Consider the following 15,844-nt stretch of genomic DNA (forward strand, 5'->3'; position numbering starts at 1 on the left):
GACAAAAGCTGCCATGCATATGTAAAATTGTGATTAGCATCCTGCAATGAACTGGCTAGTGTGCACGAAGTGCTGTCTCCTGATAGATCAAACAGCTGGCTTTTCCTGCAGCTGCTTTAGCATAAAGCTAGCTTTTGGGAAGGAAGCCCCAAGGACAACCTGAAGTTCTCAGTGATGGTAACACACAGCAAACCAATGGTCCTGTTAGGTGTCTTGCTTTTCTGAGAAATCACCTTCTTCCTAGATGAGCCCTAAACCGCAGCAACACAAGAGCTTGACTGGAGTGACCTGAGCAGTGCAGAAGCAGGATTGAGCTGGCTCCCCTTGGAGGAAAACCAGCTGATCAGTCCAGATTTGCCCTCTGACAGGCCCAGAGTGCATGCCCGGCCAGACAGCACACCAGATACCCCCACCAATACCCACTCCAAGAGAGCAGGGCTCTCTGAGGGGTGGAGAAGCAGGTCTGAGAGGGACTGAGACGTCCCACCTCAGCTTCCCAGCCTGCTGGTCCTTCCCCAACCATCCCTCTTCTGCTGCTGCCAGAGCCGGGAGAGCCAGGTGTGGACAGCGCTGGCACAAAGCAACAGGCACTGCGCTGACTGCCGCGGGCCACCATGCTGTACGTCCTCGGCTGTCTTCAAACCACTCCAAAACGGACTCGCACGGCCAGAACAACAGCCGCCACCTCCATCCCCAGGGAGCCTCGCTGAAGGGGGCCGGGCACAAGCGCCCCCACCAAGATGGCGGCCGCCGCACAGCGCAGCCCCTCACAAAGATGGCGGCAGCCGGGCGGACGTGGCCGTGCTCCGGTGGTGGCGCGGCGCGACAGGCTGCGCATGCGCGGCTGCGGCCGGGCCGGGGACCATGGGCAGGAGGCGAGAGGGGCTGAGCGTGGCCCGGGAGGTGAGGCGGGGGGGGATGGCGGTGGTGCGGAGCGCGGCCGGATTTGGCTGGGGCGAGGCGGCTGTTGCCGCCACCGTGGAAGCAGCGTTTCCCTGGAGAGCGGGGGGTGTCGGGGAGGGCCGGGGCAGCGGGGGCTCGGGGACGTGGCTCCAACCAGGCTGTGCTGTGCTGGTGCCGGGCTCGGCCGCCATCTTAATGTGCGATGGCAGCAGAGAAGGCTGAGGCGGGACGGCCTGCACTGGGCCCTCCTGCGAGTGAAGAGCTCTGTGCTCCGTCCGCTGTCCCAGGCCTTCGGCTGAGCGATAGCGTTGTGAGCCCTCACTCCTGCTGAGCCTTTGAGCCTGTGCTCCCTCTGAGGGAGAGGCGGTAAGCGTGTGTGCCAGTGCAGGGTGCTGCGGCAAGCTCTCGCTTTAGATTTGTATTAACAAACTCAGGCATGTTGGTTAAGGTCTGACTGAAGCATTCTTCGTTCTGGCTCCTGCACTGAACGGTGCTACCCGAACTGACTTGGAGGAGGCAGCTGAGAGGCCATAGTTCCAGTCTGTGGGTTGTGGATACTGTGGGGACAGCAAAAGCCTGAACCATCCTGACAAATGGCTGAAATGGGGCAGGACTGGTCCAGTAAATCTCACTGCTCGCCTGTCAGTCCTGAAGTCTTTCAGATGAGCATATGCACAATGGACCACAATAGCCAGGGTAGAAAGGCCAGCGAAAGGAGTTGGGGCTTGTCATGTGTATGCTTCATCGGCCAGTAATGTAAAGGTGAGTGTCCTACTGTGCCATATGAATGGGAGTTCAGTTTATAGTAGTTTTCTGGTCTGTTTCATCTAGTTAGGCTTTCATTAGAGAAACAGACATTTCTGGGCACTCTAACCCAAATAAAACCACCAAAGGGAGTCCAGAGGGGAGTATGCTGACTGTCCAAGCTTCTCTTCAGCGAGCCTAGTGGGGAGAGTTGAAATAGCGAATTTTTAGTTGTTGTTGTTTGAGATGTGACAGACAAGGAGAGTTGAGATGGTAGGGTCTACCTTACAAAAAGGAGAGGTCGTAAAAAGGGTGAGCCTGTCAAGGACCTACTGGTCACAGAATGAAAAAGGACTGATTTTAGCTGCCACGGAAAATTCTTGTAAAATGTGTGGGGACTTGTGGTATCTTTAGATAATTTTTTTTAGAAGTTGTAATGATAGAACACACTACTCTTGAAGTGATTGTAGAACTACTCTTCTTCAGTTATAGGTGTAAACTTAAACTCTCAGTGCAAAGATACTACTAAAAGATAAAATCCTTCTCCCTTGCAGTGATGAGAAAGCTACTGAATAGAAGTTAGAGAGGAAGAAAACAAAATCCCTTTAAGCCAGAGGAAGACGGGGCTGTGCTTCAGGTGTCAGAATGCGTGACATCCAAGATATTGATTTCATAATTTAAGCTTTCGTTCAGTTCAGAATTACCTTCTGAGCTGTTATGATTGTAAAGAAAACTTTTCGAATGAGTTTTAATATGACATGATGCATGGCTAGCTTTGAAAGGCCTAATCTAGGCAGTCATGCTTGTTTAACTGAAGTCATGATGCTAAATGATTGCAATTTTCTATATGGATACTTATCAGATTAGCTTGCACTTACAAATTGCAGGTGTAATTGATATGGCCTGGTTTAAACCAATATAAATGTGTCTCCATAATGTGGTGGTTTAGACTTATGCCACTTTCACTTCTCATCTCGTATAGCTCTGTAGCCTTTCTATAGGCAGCCCTATTGACAATGCTGAGCTGCACAGAACTTTCTTGAGGAAAATGAAACTGGGAAGACTGCTGTATTTTGTAGCAAAATAGTGAAAACGGTATGAGCTTAAGAGAATGACAAGGATTATAAAAGGTGTGGAAAATTTCTATGCAAGAAGGAACTAAGCATACCAGGTCCTTTTAAGCTTGAAAACAGCACTGCCAGGGGACTCGATACAGGTCTATATCCTCTGTATGCTATTTGTAAACAAGGAATGAACATTCACTGTCAATACAAAATTAGGGCTGTCAAATGAAACTAGCAGCTGACAAGCTCAGAACAAACAGGAGGGGTTGGTTCTTCCCATAATACGTGGCTGTACTGTGAAACTCCTTGCTGCAGGATGTTGTAGCCCTTAAAAATATACTTGTGGCTCAGGCAATAACTTTAAAAAAAATCATGGAAGTAAAAAAGTGGGGCTATTAAATGCAAAGAGAACACCCTGTGCTCAGGCAGTGCCTGAGCTGCAAAATGTCGTGTGTGTTTGGAGAAAGTACTGTAACGTGTATTGCTGCTTCTGACAAGGCAGTGGCTGATCAGTGTCTATGCAAGAGCATAAAGAATAGGGAAAAGGCTAACGTAGTCTTTACTCAGCAAAGCTGTTCTTACTGGATTTTTCAAAAAGTTGTGGGTGGTGCTGTGTAGTCCTGTCTGTGCCATCCTGCAAAGCCACTGGTCTGAGCTGAAGCAGGGTGGGAGAACTAACTGGATAGTTTCTGCAAGGCTGAAGGAGGAGGTGCAGGTAGGAGTCGACCCTTTCTCCTTTACGAACACAGAGGGTTGATCTGCCAAGATTTATCTTGGACTTCACTGGTGGATCATCTCCTGTGGGTTAGTAGCTTGCCTGGTAAATATTTCCAAGCACACTGTGGGCACAGCATCTGCAAAATGATTTGCCAGCATGCAAAATGATTCCAAGAGCGTGGTGAAAATGGACGTGTGTCCATGAACTTCCAGTTAACATTTTAATTTAAACAAAACTCTTCTCTGCTGGACTGTTTTTAATAATCCGGTCAAATTTGTAGATGCAGGAACCACTAATTCTTCTGTGAAAAGAATGGCTCAAGTGTGCTGGCAGGTGACAAGGCATGAGAACGCTGCTCGGGGAAGATTTTTTTTTTTACTTTGCCCCTGTCTCTTCAGTTTGCTTTGATCTGTTTTATGAGGGTCAGAAGACGAAAACCTCATTACCTAACGCTGTTGGATGTCGACGTATGTGTGATATGGCTCTTTGCCAGTATCTTAATTAGGGAATTCATAAAAGCAGAGGGTGGATGCCAGTTCTTGAAAAGCGCTTTTAGCCTTTCTGCTGGAAAGAAAGCTTTTATTAATTCATTACAAAATGTATTAAAAGAGATCCAGCTCAACTCTGTAAGCAAAGCTGCTTCCTTCTCTCTTCTTTCTTTGTCTCTGCCTTTATGTGAGCCATTTCGGGCTCCCTGCCCAAGATGGTCCCAACAAATGAGATTTAGAATAAGCGTGTAAGTCAGCTTGGATTGCAGCCTGCTCCAGGTCTCTCTGGTTTAAAAAGATCTCCAGATTGCAAGCGAGTGTTGCCAGGATTTAACAAAACCAGCTCAATGCCTTGTCATACCTTCTGGCGCACGGGAGGCATCTGGTCTTAGATCCCTGTGTGTATCCAAAGCTGCTGGGACTTGATTTCCAGAGTGGCTCTTGCGGAGCAGAAGGACAGCTCTGTGTGCCCTGAGCTGCCGCCTGGATGTGAAGTACCTGTTTCACTTGTGCCTTTTAACTGACACTACTCAAAGATGTTGCTGAAGTAAAGTCCTATGTCCCTGCTACAGGCCACGTGAACCTGAATTGTCATGTGAGCTTTCTGCATTTCAACTCTGTCCCAAAGGATCCTCTTCATGGAAAGAGAGCTGGGAGGAGCAAGGGTTCGTCTTTGCAACTTATAAGCCCCTGTGATGAGGTTGCTAAGTGAGCTTGGCTCTACATTTTCATGCAGGCCTCCGGTAGGCCTAGGTAAGCACCCCAACTAACCTTCTCATGTATTAGTAGAAGGGAAAGCTTTCCATGCACAGCAAACTCAGGTGTGCACCTGCTTCTAGGATTGCTCTCCCAAAGAGCTGCTGCAGGGAATTATGCCAAAGCTCTACAGGTTTTCTTGTGCTACAGCTTTATAGGCTATGCGCCGCCCGCCCCCCCCCCCCAGGAGTTTCCTCAGCAGCCCAGAGAGTAATCAGTAATTCCCAGGCATTGCTCTGATTTTTCTCTGCCCTACAGTGAAGAGTTACTTGGATGGCTGAGGTGCTGAGAGACTCCTGCCTTGCAGGAACAGATGCCAAATCCCAAGTGAGGCAATGGCACTGTCATATGAAGATAGTGCTCTGCCCATAGTTTGGGTTGGTGTCTGAGGCTCCTTGTGTAAATAAGCAACCTGCAGGAGGCAGATAGTATTGTCCTAATTTACAAGTAGGGAAACTGAGGCATGGTGAATGAGTAACATCAGGGAATTCTCACTCTCATCCCTCCTTCCAACCCTTCATGACCCAGGCTAGCCTGAAGAAAAGAAATTGTGAGATTCTGGAGGAAAAATATTTTGTTCTTTCAGCAATCTGTTCCTCCTTCCTTTTTTTTTTTTTTTTTTTTTTAAATTATTTTCTGTCCCTTGTGCCCCTAGCTCAGCAAAGCTGATGGTGCTGTTCTAGGGTATGTGGTTTATTAGCAAATTATTGCTCTCCAGCAGGGGACCCAAACTTCGGGTTTGATTTAAGAGCAGTAAAAACAGTTGAAACTTTTAAAGTATTATGTGGAATCTGGAGATTTTTAGTCAGCAGAAAGTAAAAGCATTGGTAGAGTTGGGCAGATTATCCTCATTATGTCTCAAGAAATGACAAAAGTATGGGCAGAGAATGTACTAGTGAGGGCAACGGCAAACTGAGCAGGAGGAGCAGTTCTGGAGGAGAGGATAGGAGGTGTAATGACATGGATAATTTAGTGGTGGGGTTGGCAGCTGACTAGCCAAAGCTCTCATTAAATTGTATTATTTAACATGATTTTTCAGTGTGTTTCAAAGAAGGCGTGGTGCATTTTAATAAGTTCACTGGCTAAGGAGGAACCAGGTAACACATGCTGAAGTACCTCTTGCTGTGTGTGTACGTGAGGCTTTCCAACAGTTGAGGGAGCAGAGACACAATCATTTGCAAATGGGAGGAACTGGTGAGGGAGATGGTCATTCTCAATTTGGACTGGGTGGACGCTCCCTCTCCACTCTGCTGCACTCTGCCATTAAGTTAACTTGCTGATAAGCGTGGTCAGAGCTGACTTGGTTCACCCTGAGGCAGACTGGGGTAATGCATCCTACTGACTGAGCTGTAGGGGATGACAGTGATGAACAGCTGGAGTTAACTTTCTTAACTGGCACAGCTGGCGTCCCTCAGGGGTCCGTGCTGGGCCCGGCCCTGTTCAACATCTTTGTCGGCGACAGGGACAGTGGGATAGAGTGCACCCTCAGCAAGTTCGCCGACGACACCAAGTTGTGTGGTGCCGTCAACACGCTGGAAGGGAGGGATGCCATCCAGAGGGACCTTGACAGGCTGGAGAGGTGGGCCCGTGCCAACCTCATGAAGTTCAACCAGGCCAAGTGCAAGGTCCTGCACCTGGGTCATGGCAATCCCAGGCACAAATACAGGCTGGGCGGGGATTGGATTGAGAGCAGCCCTGAGGAGAAGGACTTGGGAGTGCTGGTGGATGAGAAGCTCAACATGAGCTGGCAATGCGCCCTTGCGGCCCAGAAAGCCAACCGCATCCTGGGCTGTATCAAGAGGAGCGTGGCCAGCAGGTCGAGGGAGGTAATTCTGCCCCTCTACTCTGCCCTGGTGAGACCCCACCTGGAGTACTGTGTCCAGTTCTGGAGCCCCCAACATAAGAAGGACATGGACCAGTTGGAGAGGGTCCAGAGGAGGGCCACGAAGATGATAAAAGGGCTGGAGCACCTCTCTTGTGAGGACAGGCTGAGAGAGTTGGGGCTGTTCAGCCTGGAGAAGAGGAGACTCCACAGAGACCTGATAGCGGTCTTCCAGTACCTCAAGGGGGCCTACAAGAAAGATGGGGAAAGGCTGTTTAGTAGGGCCTGTTGCAATAGGACAAGAGGTAATGGTTTTAAAATAGAGGGGGGTAGATTTAGATTGGATATTAGGAAAAAAATTTTTACGATGCGAGTTATAGAACACTGGAACAGGTTGCCCAGAAAGGTGGTGGAGGCCCCATCCCTGGAAACGTTCAAGGCCAGGCTGGATGAGGCTCTGAGCAACCTGATCTAGTCAGAGATGTCCCTGCTCCTTGCAGGGGGGTTGGACTAGATGACCTTTGAAGGTCCCTTCCAACCCTAACCATTCTATGATTCTATGATATGAAGGAGGACAATGATCTTTGCCCTGACTGAATGCATTTTCAGCTAACATGCTTCAGAAATATCTGTGTCTCCGTCCAGGCAAACCCAAGCATTGCCAAACACAGAAGCACCATTCCCTGTGTTCTGGGATCAAGCGACGTGCCTTGGTGCTCCCCTTGGACTGAGGGGAAGCTGTGCAGGTGCCTGTGTGGTGTTTGGCATCTCAACAGCCCTGGCAGAGTTGCCTAATAACAGGGGACTTTGAAATTGGTATCTGGTAAGATGCAAAGATTTGAGCCTTGTTATATGTGGCCCCCTCCCCAGCTTTACTGTGCTCCTTGCGGTGAGACTATTCAGCCGGCTAAACTCCTTTTTGCAGTCTGCTTTGTTCTTCCCTTTACGTCAAGCCTCCTCTCCCATCCTGCTTATTTATAATGCTTGCCTGCCTTTCCGGAGCAGAAGGTGTGAGATTGCTAATGAGCTCAGGATGGAGCTGATCTCCAAAGCAGCAATAATGAGGGATCACTACCTTTGATTTTGTTTCCCCTGTCACTGTTTATGGGAGCATTTGTGCTCTGGGCCACCTCTGGGGCTGGTGTCCAGGCAGCTGGTGTCTCATTCCACCTCAGTACTTTACCTGGGACTGTGCTGCCCCTTAGCTTCTGGTTTGTGAAGGCTACCACCATGGAGGGGCCACGCTGCCAGGAATCTAGCTGGCTGTTCTGGTTTTGTTTAGTGAGGGGGGGCCTAAGGTGGCAGCTTCTGTAGGAAACTGCTAAAAGTCGCTCCCCTTTGTTCAGTGGACTCAGCCAGGCCTAGGGCAGACCCGCTGCTGGCCAAGGCCAAGCCGATTGGTAGCAGAATGTCCCGTGATAACGCCTCTGCGATAACGTATTTAAGAAGGGGAAAACAGGAAAAAAAAGGAGAAGATGTGAAGAGGCTGAGTGGGGGCAGAGGCAGAGAGGGGGAGGCGCAGGCCTCATGGGCCTTGCAGGCCTCACCCTCTGGCCTCTCGCCAGGCAGCCGACTGAGCCTGACTCGGCCCGGCCTGGCTGCAAGAAGTGGAGAGGAGATGAGCTGGATGATGTGAAGAGATTCTGAGAGGCTTCTGCCAGCCTGTTGTGAAGACCTTTTCTTGTGAGAGGAATGGCTGCAGATGCCAAGGTCAGTGAAGAAGGATGGGGAGGAGTAATGCGGCTCCTGGCCAAGATTCTCCTGCACCCTGTGGTGATGACCATGGTGGAGCAGGTTGTTCCCCTGCAGCCCATGGAGGTCCACAGAAGAGCAGAGATCCACTTGGAGCCTGTAAAGGACCCCACGCCGGGGGAGGTAGATGCCTGAAGGCGGCTGTGACCCATGGACGCACTGGGGCAGCTGTTCTGGAGGGGCTGCACCCTGTGGAAGAGATGACCCACGCCGGAGCAGTTCCACAAAGGACTGTGGTGTATGGGTGGGACCCCACGATGGAGCAGGGGAGGAATGCGAGGAGTTCTTCCCCCGACCATGAAGCAGCGGTGTAAAACAACACGTGATGAACTGACTGTAACCGCCATTCCCTCTTCCCCCCTGTGTCGCTTGGCGGGGGAAGGTAGTGGACGTAATGTTAAGCTCAGGAAGAGGGAGGGGTGGGAGGAGGTTTATCTTGTTCTCTGTCTTGTTCTTCTGCTAGTTTTAGTAATAAATGAACAGTTTTCCCCAAGTCGAGTCTGTTTTGCCCGTAATGGTAACTTTAAGGATTTTCTCCCTGTCCTTATCTCAAACCTCGAGCCGTTTTTCTTATATCATCTCCCCCTGTTCTCTCGGAGGGTGGGGGGAGTGAGAGAGAGACTGCGTAGTCTGGTCCCGATCGGGGCTGAACTACGACACTGGCCTTGGCCTTGCTTGGAGAATCGGACACAGCAGGAGTGTTGCGCTACATAGCTAAAAAGAGAGGTCATCGCCACCTGAGGGCACCGAGGCCATTTTTTCTCAGGCTAGGATGTTGTGTTCTTATCATCTGACTAGTCCTACTGTTTTCCTACTGGAAGCAAGCCTGAAAGACAAAGTTTTCCTGAAGATGTCTGTGCTCTGGTTGCTAGGCAGAAAGAGGAATGATTCCCAGGAGAACTGTTGTTCATGGGAGGATTCCTTCCTGGGCAACCCGTTTGTGCACAAGTAGATCAGCACTCTTGTACTTATCCCCAGTTACTCCCCTCCGCAGGAAGGGGCAGCTGTTAGGAAACCCGACGAGGAGACAGAAGGAGATAACAAGCATTTTTCTGCATGGGAACACGTTGCTGCCAAAACTTGGTGCAGATCAAAGGCGTGCAGACAGGGTAGAGGTGGTGGTGAATGCTCTCTTGAGCACACTGTGCAGACTGGTGTTGTTGTTGTAGGTGTAGCTGGGTAAGTGAGATGGGAGGTATCAGTGTCTTCCCCTTTGTCTCCTCTTCACCCAAGCAGACAGCTGGGGGGGCTTTGTAGTCTTGTCCCGTTAACTTCTGCATCTGTTCACAGCACTAAATCAAGACTTGACCCACGGGCTTTGGCCAAGGCCAATCTCTCTGATTTTATCCTCTTTTAATTGCATAAAGATGCCTCAGATTACATCTTTGCTTGTGCGGCCACATGCACAGAAACTGGAACAGGCTGGAACAGGATCAGATCTTAGCAAAAAGGCACTGGCCAGCCACACAGGTGGGAGTCTTAGAGCTGGCTTGGCTGTGTCTGGGATAACGATGTCACAGTTGCCTGGGGTATAACACAGGCTGATCTGGGAGGAAAAAGGCTCTCTGTGCTGTGATCTCTACCCAGAGCTGGGGCTGTTCCTCTCTTGATTTAGGGAGAAAGGGGGTGGAGTGGCTGACCTGCCACGCTTCCCATCTCAGGGAGGATGGATCCATGTTAGCTGGGAGAGGAAATGATAGTGACTGGTGTGGTGTTTTTCAGATTGATGGACTGGAGGAGAAGCTGGCACGCTGCAGACAGAGCATGGAGGAGGTGGATCTTAAATTGCGAAGGGAGAAGCTCAGCCCTGAAGGAAGGTATTGATGATCACCTCCTTTCACAGCTGTGGCTATACACTTCAGCTAGCTGTCATCCTGCTGTAGTACTGAGCAAGGGCTCTTGAAGGGATGGGAATGTGTGGTTCCACGTGACAAGACTCTCTTCCCCCAGCTTGGAGCTTACTTGGGCAACTTGCCAGGGTGAGAAGTTGAGTGATACATGGAGAGAGCTTTATCTTCTCAACAGCCTCACTCTCCAACCTGCACCACAACCAGCCAAACAGTGCCTAAAACTTGCCGGTTCATTGCAGGGCTGGTTCCTGGCCTGCTAGGAAATAGCTTTGTGAGTCTGGCAAAGGTCACTGCATGCTGCTACTCAAGCTTTGCTGAAGCTGCCCGAGTTCAGTCAGGGGAGAGGTGCCGCAACTACTACTGAGGGCCAAACCAGGCTAGGTTGCAACTGGAAAACGGGCTGAGGGAAGTGACTCTATCTGTGCCTGTGTTGCAAATGTGTCTGGATGTAGGGATGAGGGACACACTAGCTTTCCTTGGTAAAGGGAAGAGGGACAATTCCCCTGAAATCTATCATTGACATAGAAAAGGCAACTGTAGGTTTCTAGAGCCAGCACTCAAGCAAGGACTTTGACCTGAATTTTGTAGCAGATGCAGGTGGAACCTGATATTTCTCTAGACTGTGAAGTAAGAAATCCTAGATCACCCAGTTGATGCTCAAATCTGTCTGCTTGAGGACAGTCATCAGCATCTTATTGCTCTGCTCCTAGCAGAAAGGCTGGGAAGCTCAATCATAGGCCCAGGGAGTGGTCCTGTTGGTCCTGGTGTCTGCTGTACAGTACTGTCCTACCCAGTTAGAAGTGATCCTAGCAGTGGTGGCATCTTTACACGCCGATATTTACCAGCCTCAGGTTATCTTCTTTGTTCCTCCTTTCCACTCTGTTATTTTTCTCTGTCTGCCATTCCTTACGCCAGCCTCTCTCTGTCTTTCCTCCTCCTTTACTGGAGGATTTCTATCCCCATCCACATTTGGGCAGGGTCCTGTTTCCTCCTGTCCCTCATCTCTCTAGCTCCTCATCTCAGCAGTCCTTCATCTAGGCGTAAATTTTCATTATTTTTTTACTGTCTGTATTCTTTATCTGCTACTGAGGTGGCCAACAACCAAAGGTACAGTTGTGGTAACTTGACAGGATGGAATATATCTGTATGATTTCTCTCTGAAATATAGGGCCTAGAGCAAAGAATTAGGATTAGGGATTCCTGGGGACTTTCATGAATTTTACAACTTGTATGGAGATGGAAACAGAAATTCTGTTGACTTAACCCAAACCATTCAGAAAGCTCTGGAGGGAAGGTACCATGATCAAAATTATCGATTCAGTGAGCAGTACACAAAGCAGAGCTCTGCTATCCCATTTTGAAGTTCAGTTGTCATGGTTTCTTCATGTCTCATTCTCAAAGCCTCTTCCCTTGACTCTCTTCACAAGGCAGGTTTTTAAGTAGCAGCTCAGTTATGTTGGTATGTCTGTCTTCTCACTGCCTCCTGGCTGCACTCCGCGTTGCCTTTCGCCAGTTGCCTTTAAGAGCCCTTTCCTCCTTGTGCTTTGACGTAGCTTGCTTTCTTGCCGTCCCTTACTTAACTAGCTGTACACATAGATTTGGATCTCTCTCCTCCTACAGGTTCTTGCTCTGCCCCAAGGGGAAAAACAGACTCTCTTACACTTGCTGCCTTCTCTCTCTGCTCTGAACCAGGAGATAATTTGTTAGTGCATGTTTATTTATATGCACACAGTCTGAAAGGAGTGACCGTGTCCTCACCGCTGTAATTGAAACACTGCTGCTTTCAGGCAATTTGTTTTGCTTTTATATTTTCAACTGTATATTAATTAATCATCTTGTGCAGTTTAAGACAAGGGTTGGGTTGGCCTGACTTGCTCTTTATTGTTACTGTCCTGTGTTCAGTCTATTAACAGGTTGTTTAACTGATTGTTACTGGGCTTGGATTCAACTTGTTTCCTTGAGTTGACAAATTTATGTAAACTGGATACCTCTGACAAAGGGGTCCTCGCTTCAGTTGGTGAGAAGAATTAGCATTCCAGCACTGAACCAGATGTGCTGAAGGGGCAGGATCCTGCCCCATGCTGTAGCTCTGGCAGAACTTCCTAGCCAACCAGAGGCAATGGACTAGGGGGCTCTCTGACACACGGACCCCTTTCTAGCACACTTGCATACACTGGCACTGTCCTGAAAGGAGAGATATGAAGCAGTTTGGGGGAAGGGAAAAGTAATCTAAAACGGCTGCATCTCTTCTCTTGCACAGCTAGGGGTTTCTAAACTGTCACCTCTCCACAGTGAAGGGTGAGGGGCTCATTCTGTGAGCAGATATCCCTGGCAGTGGGACAGCCTCTCTTCCAGTATATAAGCAAAGAAATAGGCTGTGTTGTGCCTCACAGGTAATGAACTCCTCTTCTCATTACAGAAAGTCACTGGAGAGAGAGAGAAACTTACTAATGACCAAAGCTGACAACTATGGTAAGAGCTTCATTAAAAATGGTCCCTCTGGGCTGGATGGGATCAGTGCTGCAGCTTAGCTTCATCTTCAAGCTCCTGCTACCTCTGACTTCTGCGTTTGAATTTAGGTTCAACCAAAGGGAGCTAGACTGAGGGAAATCTGGTCAGCGTATTATAATAGGAGTCTAGATCCTCACACTTGAGCTGTGCTGTCATAGCATCAGCTAATGAGGGGGGGAAAAGATGTCACTTTCACATACCCCAAATTACCAGTCTTTAGATAATCCTAGCCAACAGATTGGCTTTAGTGGTTATTTAACATCCTCCCCTCTTTTTTTTTTTTTCTTTTTTTTTTTTCTTTTTTAATAGAGGCTTGCTAAGCAAGCTTGCAAGTGCTATCTGGAGTGTAGCAAAGCTTACTTTCCTTGGGGAACGCTCTCACTGCATCAGTTTCTAAGGCCATTCAGCACATGAGCATAGGGATTCACACTACTGCAAGACCTGCTGTAGACAGTTAAAATGAGAGTCCCTCTGAGCTACAGCATGTTTGACAGCACTTCCATTCCGCTGGGGATGCTGCTTTGCATGTCTTCAGGCTCCTGGTGTTGATCAATGTGTTAACTGCTTGACAGCACTCTGCAGCAGTGCAAGCACCAGAGCTCACACAAGGGAAAGAAGCAGAAGTGTTCTTCTAGGTGTGGGGAGCTGAAAGCTGAGGCACAGCAAGCAAATTTATAATTTTAACTCACGCTAAAGGACTGTTTCCAGAAGACTTGACTTAACAGTTATTTTAAACAGATTCAAAGCTGTTCCCTAAGGGCCTACCACAAGAGACAGCAGAAGACTCTGCACATCACTGCCACCCTTTTACCAGCAGTCAGCCATCACTGCTAGCACCAACAGAGCAGTCTGACAGGCTGCTCAGACAGCAGCAACAGCCTCACCTAATGGTGATGGCTGCTCCTCCTGGAACAGAACAGACAACACACACAGCCTTTTTAAATCACTGCTATGGCCTCTGATTAAATCTCTGCTTATTCCAGCTGACACACTTGAGGCCATGAACTGCAGTTGCTGATGATGGCATTGCTCCATCAGTTTAAGATGTGACTGCTGTGCTTGGGGTTATGTGACCTCCTGCCCATACCACCTCCTCTGTAGCCTTGCAGATTCAAGCAGTTTGCTCTGTGGTTGCATGAGAATGCTTGTACCATGTAAAGAATGGGGGCAGAAAGAACAGCTAAAAGCCTCTCTTGATAGCAGCACCAGTTTGGGAACCTGCAGCACCAGGGCTTTCCCCCGGAGCTGGCTAGTGCAAAGTGTAGAGGTGCAGTAACCTGTGCAGTCACTGCAGCTGAATTCAGCAGCAAGAGCGGTCTGGCTCTGGAGACAGTCTGCACCCAGCCTTGCCCTGCAAAATAATTACTGCTGGTTGGCCATGCAGTGTGTAATGCTGTAGGCCTCACTTCTTGCCTATACCATCCAAAGTCTTGTGGAACAGAACTAGCAAGAATGGGGTTCTCATCTCTGGTAAAGGGAATGGAACAGAAATAGAGATCAGCAGGACTTCCTTCCTCTCTCTGCATCTATGTTTCTTCTTTTGTAAACCACAGAAAGTGACTTATCTCTAAAAAGCTGCCGACCCCAACAGAATGAGTGTCCAGGCTCTGACCTGTTCCACACTTATCCTTCTGGGGCACAAGGAAACCCACAATCTGCAACATTAAAAGGTGGCCACATTTGTACTTAAGTAAATTTGAGCACTAGGAAAAGGTAGCAGACTGTTACATCTAGAAAAAATAAAATAGGTCTCTACCCTCAGTCTTCTTCATTCTCTTGGAGAACAAGCAATTATTCTAGTGATCCATTCTGTCCTTAGTAGGGTCCTAAGACAAGGTCATTTGCAAAGAGGAACTGGTCTGGCACTGAAGCATTCCCCAGCACAGCTACTGAGAGTGACGTGATGAGAGTTCACAAATGGAAGGGTTCCTACTATTTTACTTCCTGTTGAGCACATCTCATAATTAGCAGCTTTGCATACTGATCCCAAAATAGTTGCCTATGGCCAAGGTAGCATTGTGCTTTTAAGACAGTTTTGAAAGGAGATGTAGCTGCGACACAAAGAACATTCACAGCCAAGGCTTTTGTTTGTTTCCCAGAGAAAGAATTGAGCGTGCTTCGTAAGGAAAATCGCAAGAATGCTGCCCTTGCTGTGGCCATGGGGTTGCTGATTGCTCTTACTTACGCCTGCTGGACGATGTGATTGCACTCAAGAATTCTCCCTGCTGACCAAATGACTCTCCTGCAAGGAGCTCTTCCTTTTCTTATCACTGTGCCTCCCCCAAGGGTGAGGATCAGCATTTCAAATTGCTGTTGTTCTTTATCCTCTCCAAGCCTTGTTGTAGGGAACCTTTTTGTCTTGAGAACTGAGGGGGACAGAAGACAAACTAGAAACCATAGCACACTTGTGATTGGAAAGAAGGTCAAGCAGAGCTCAAGGTGCTGCCTTCCCCAATACGCAGTCAAGACCATTCAGCCTAATGCAGGAAGGCAGTGCATTCTCCATTTTGAAGATGACCTCTCTGGTTGCGGACAAGCACTCTCTGCCCAGCCCAGTCACAATACATAGTACCTTCTTGGTTCCTACAACTCAGCCATAAGCTGAAGGGACACCAAGCTCTTTGAATCAAAGGGTAATTTGAGTAGTATGACCTAAAGACTCCACATGTCCCCAGAGCTGAGGTCAACAAAGATTTTTCCTCCTCCACACTGACTTACAAGACCAAAGGAATCCTACCTTCACAAAAACAGATGGGAGGGAGGTAGGTAGGTCTCTCTTCTGCGAGCAGATAGCACCCAACTTGAGATCTGGGTGCTTGGGCTTTGAGAAGATCTACCTACCTCTCCAGTGCATCAGAGCTTGGTAGCATTTTGTGCTTCTGAGAATCAACACTTGCAGAAGAGAATTTACTACCAGCTCCCAGGGATGGAAGTGCCTCTGCAGAGCTTTAAATAAAATAATTTGACCTTGTGAGCTCCTGTTTTTCTTTTTTTTTCCCCCCATTTTGTAACATGCCTCTCAGTCACCGCTTAATTCTCATCCTGCCATCTCCCTGCTGGCACACACTGCACCACAGTAAGCCCAGAGTGGGTTGGACACTTAATGTCCCTGGTCAGCGAGGTCTCAACAGTTGGTTATTGATCTGTTGTGGCCTGCAGTCTACTTGAGTGTTTGCTGCCTTTGAGTGGAACAGCAGCCTAGCATGCTGCAGGTAAGTGCTGCAGACTGTCCCCCG

At 48.7% G+C, this 15,844-nt stretch overlaps 1 protein-coding gene across 3 annotated transcripts; it reads left to right on the forward strand.

The window, feature by feature from the left end:
* The first annotated feature begins 857 nt into the window (after positions 1-857).
* CCDC167 (coiled-coil domain containing 167) lies at positions 858-15,582 on the forward strand. 3 transcript variants are annotated; one of them, XM_086745956.1, is made up of 4 exons: positions 858-903; positions 9,970-10,064; positions 12,517-12,569; positions 14,708-15,582. In XM_086745956.1, the coding sequence occupies exons 1-4, from the start codon at positions 865-867 to the stop codon at positions 14,809-14,811; spliced, it is 291 nt and encodes a 96-aa protein (XP_086602082.1). In that variant the 5' UTR covers positions 858-864; the 3' UTR covers positions 14,812-15,582. The 3 variants fall into 3 exon arrangements, with proteins under 3 accessions (XP_086602082.1, XP_086602081.1, XP_010119133.2); XM_086745955.1 differs by lacking the exon at positions 14,708-15,582 and adding an exon at positions 14,162-14,700; XM_010120831.2 differs by lacking the exon at positions 858-903 and having other exon boundaries at positions 8,785-10,064.
* The last annotated feature ends 262 nt before the right edge of the window (positions 15,583-15,844 follow it).

This window comes from Chlamydotis macqueenii, chromosome 3, assembly GCF_036417535.1.
Source record: "Chlamydotis macqueenii isolate bChlMac1 chromosome 3, bChlMac1.mat, whole genome shotgun sequence".
Classification (NCBI taxonomy): domain Eukaryota; kingdom Metazoa; phylum Chordata; class Aves; order Otidiformes; family Otididae; genus Chlamydotis; species Chlamydotis macqueenii.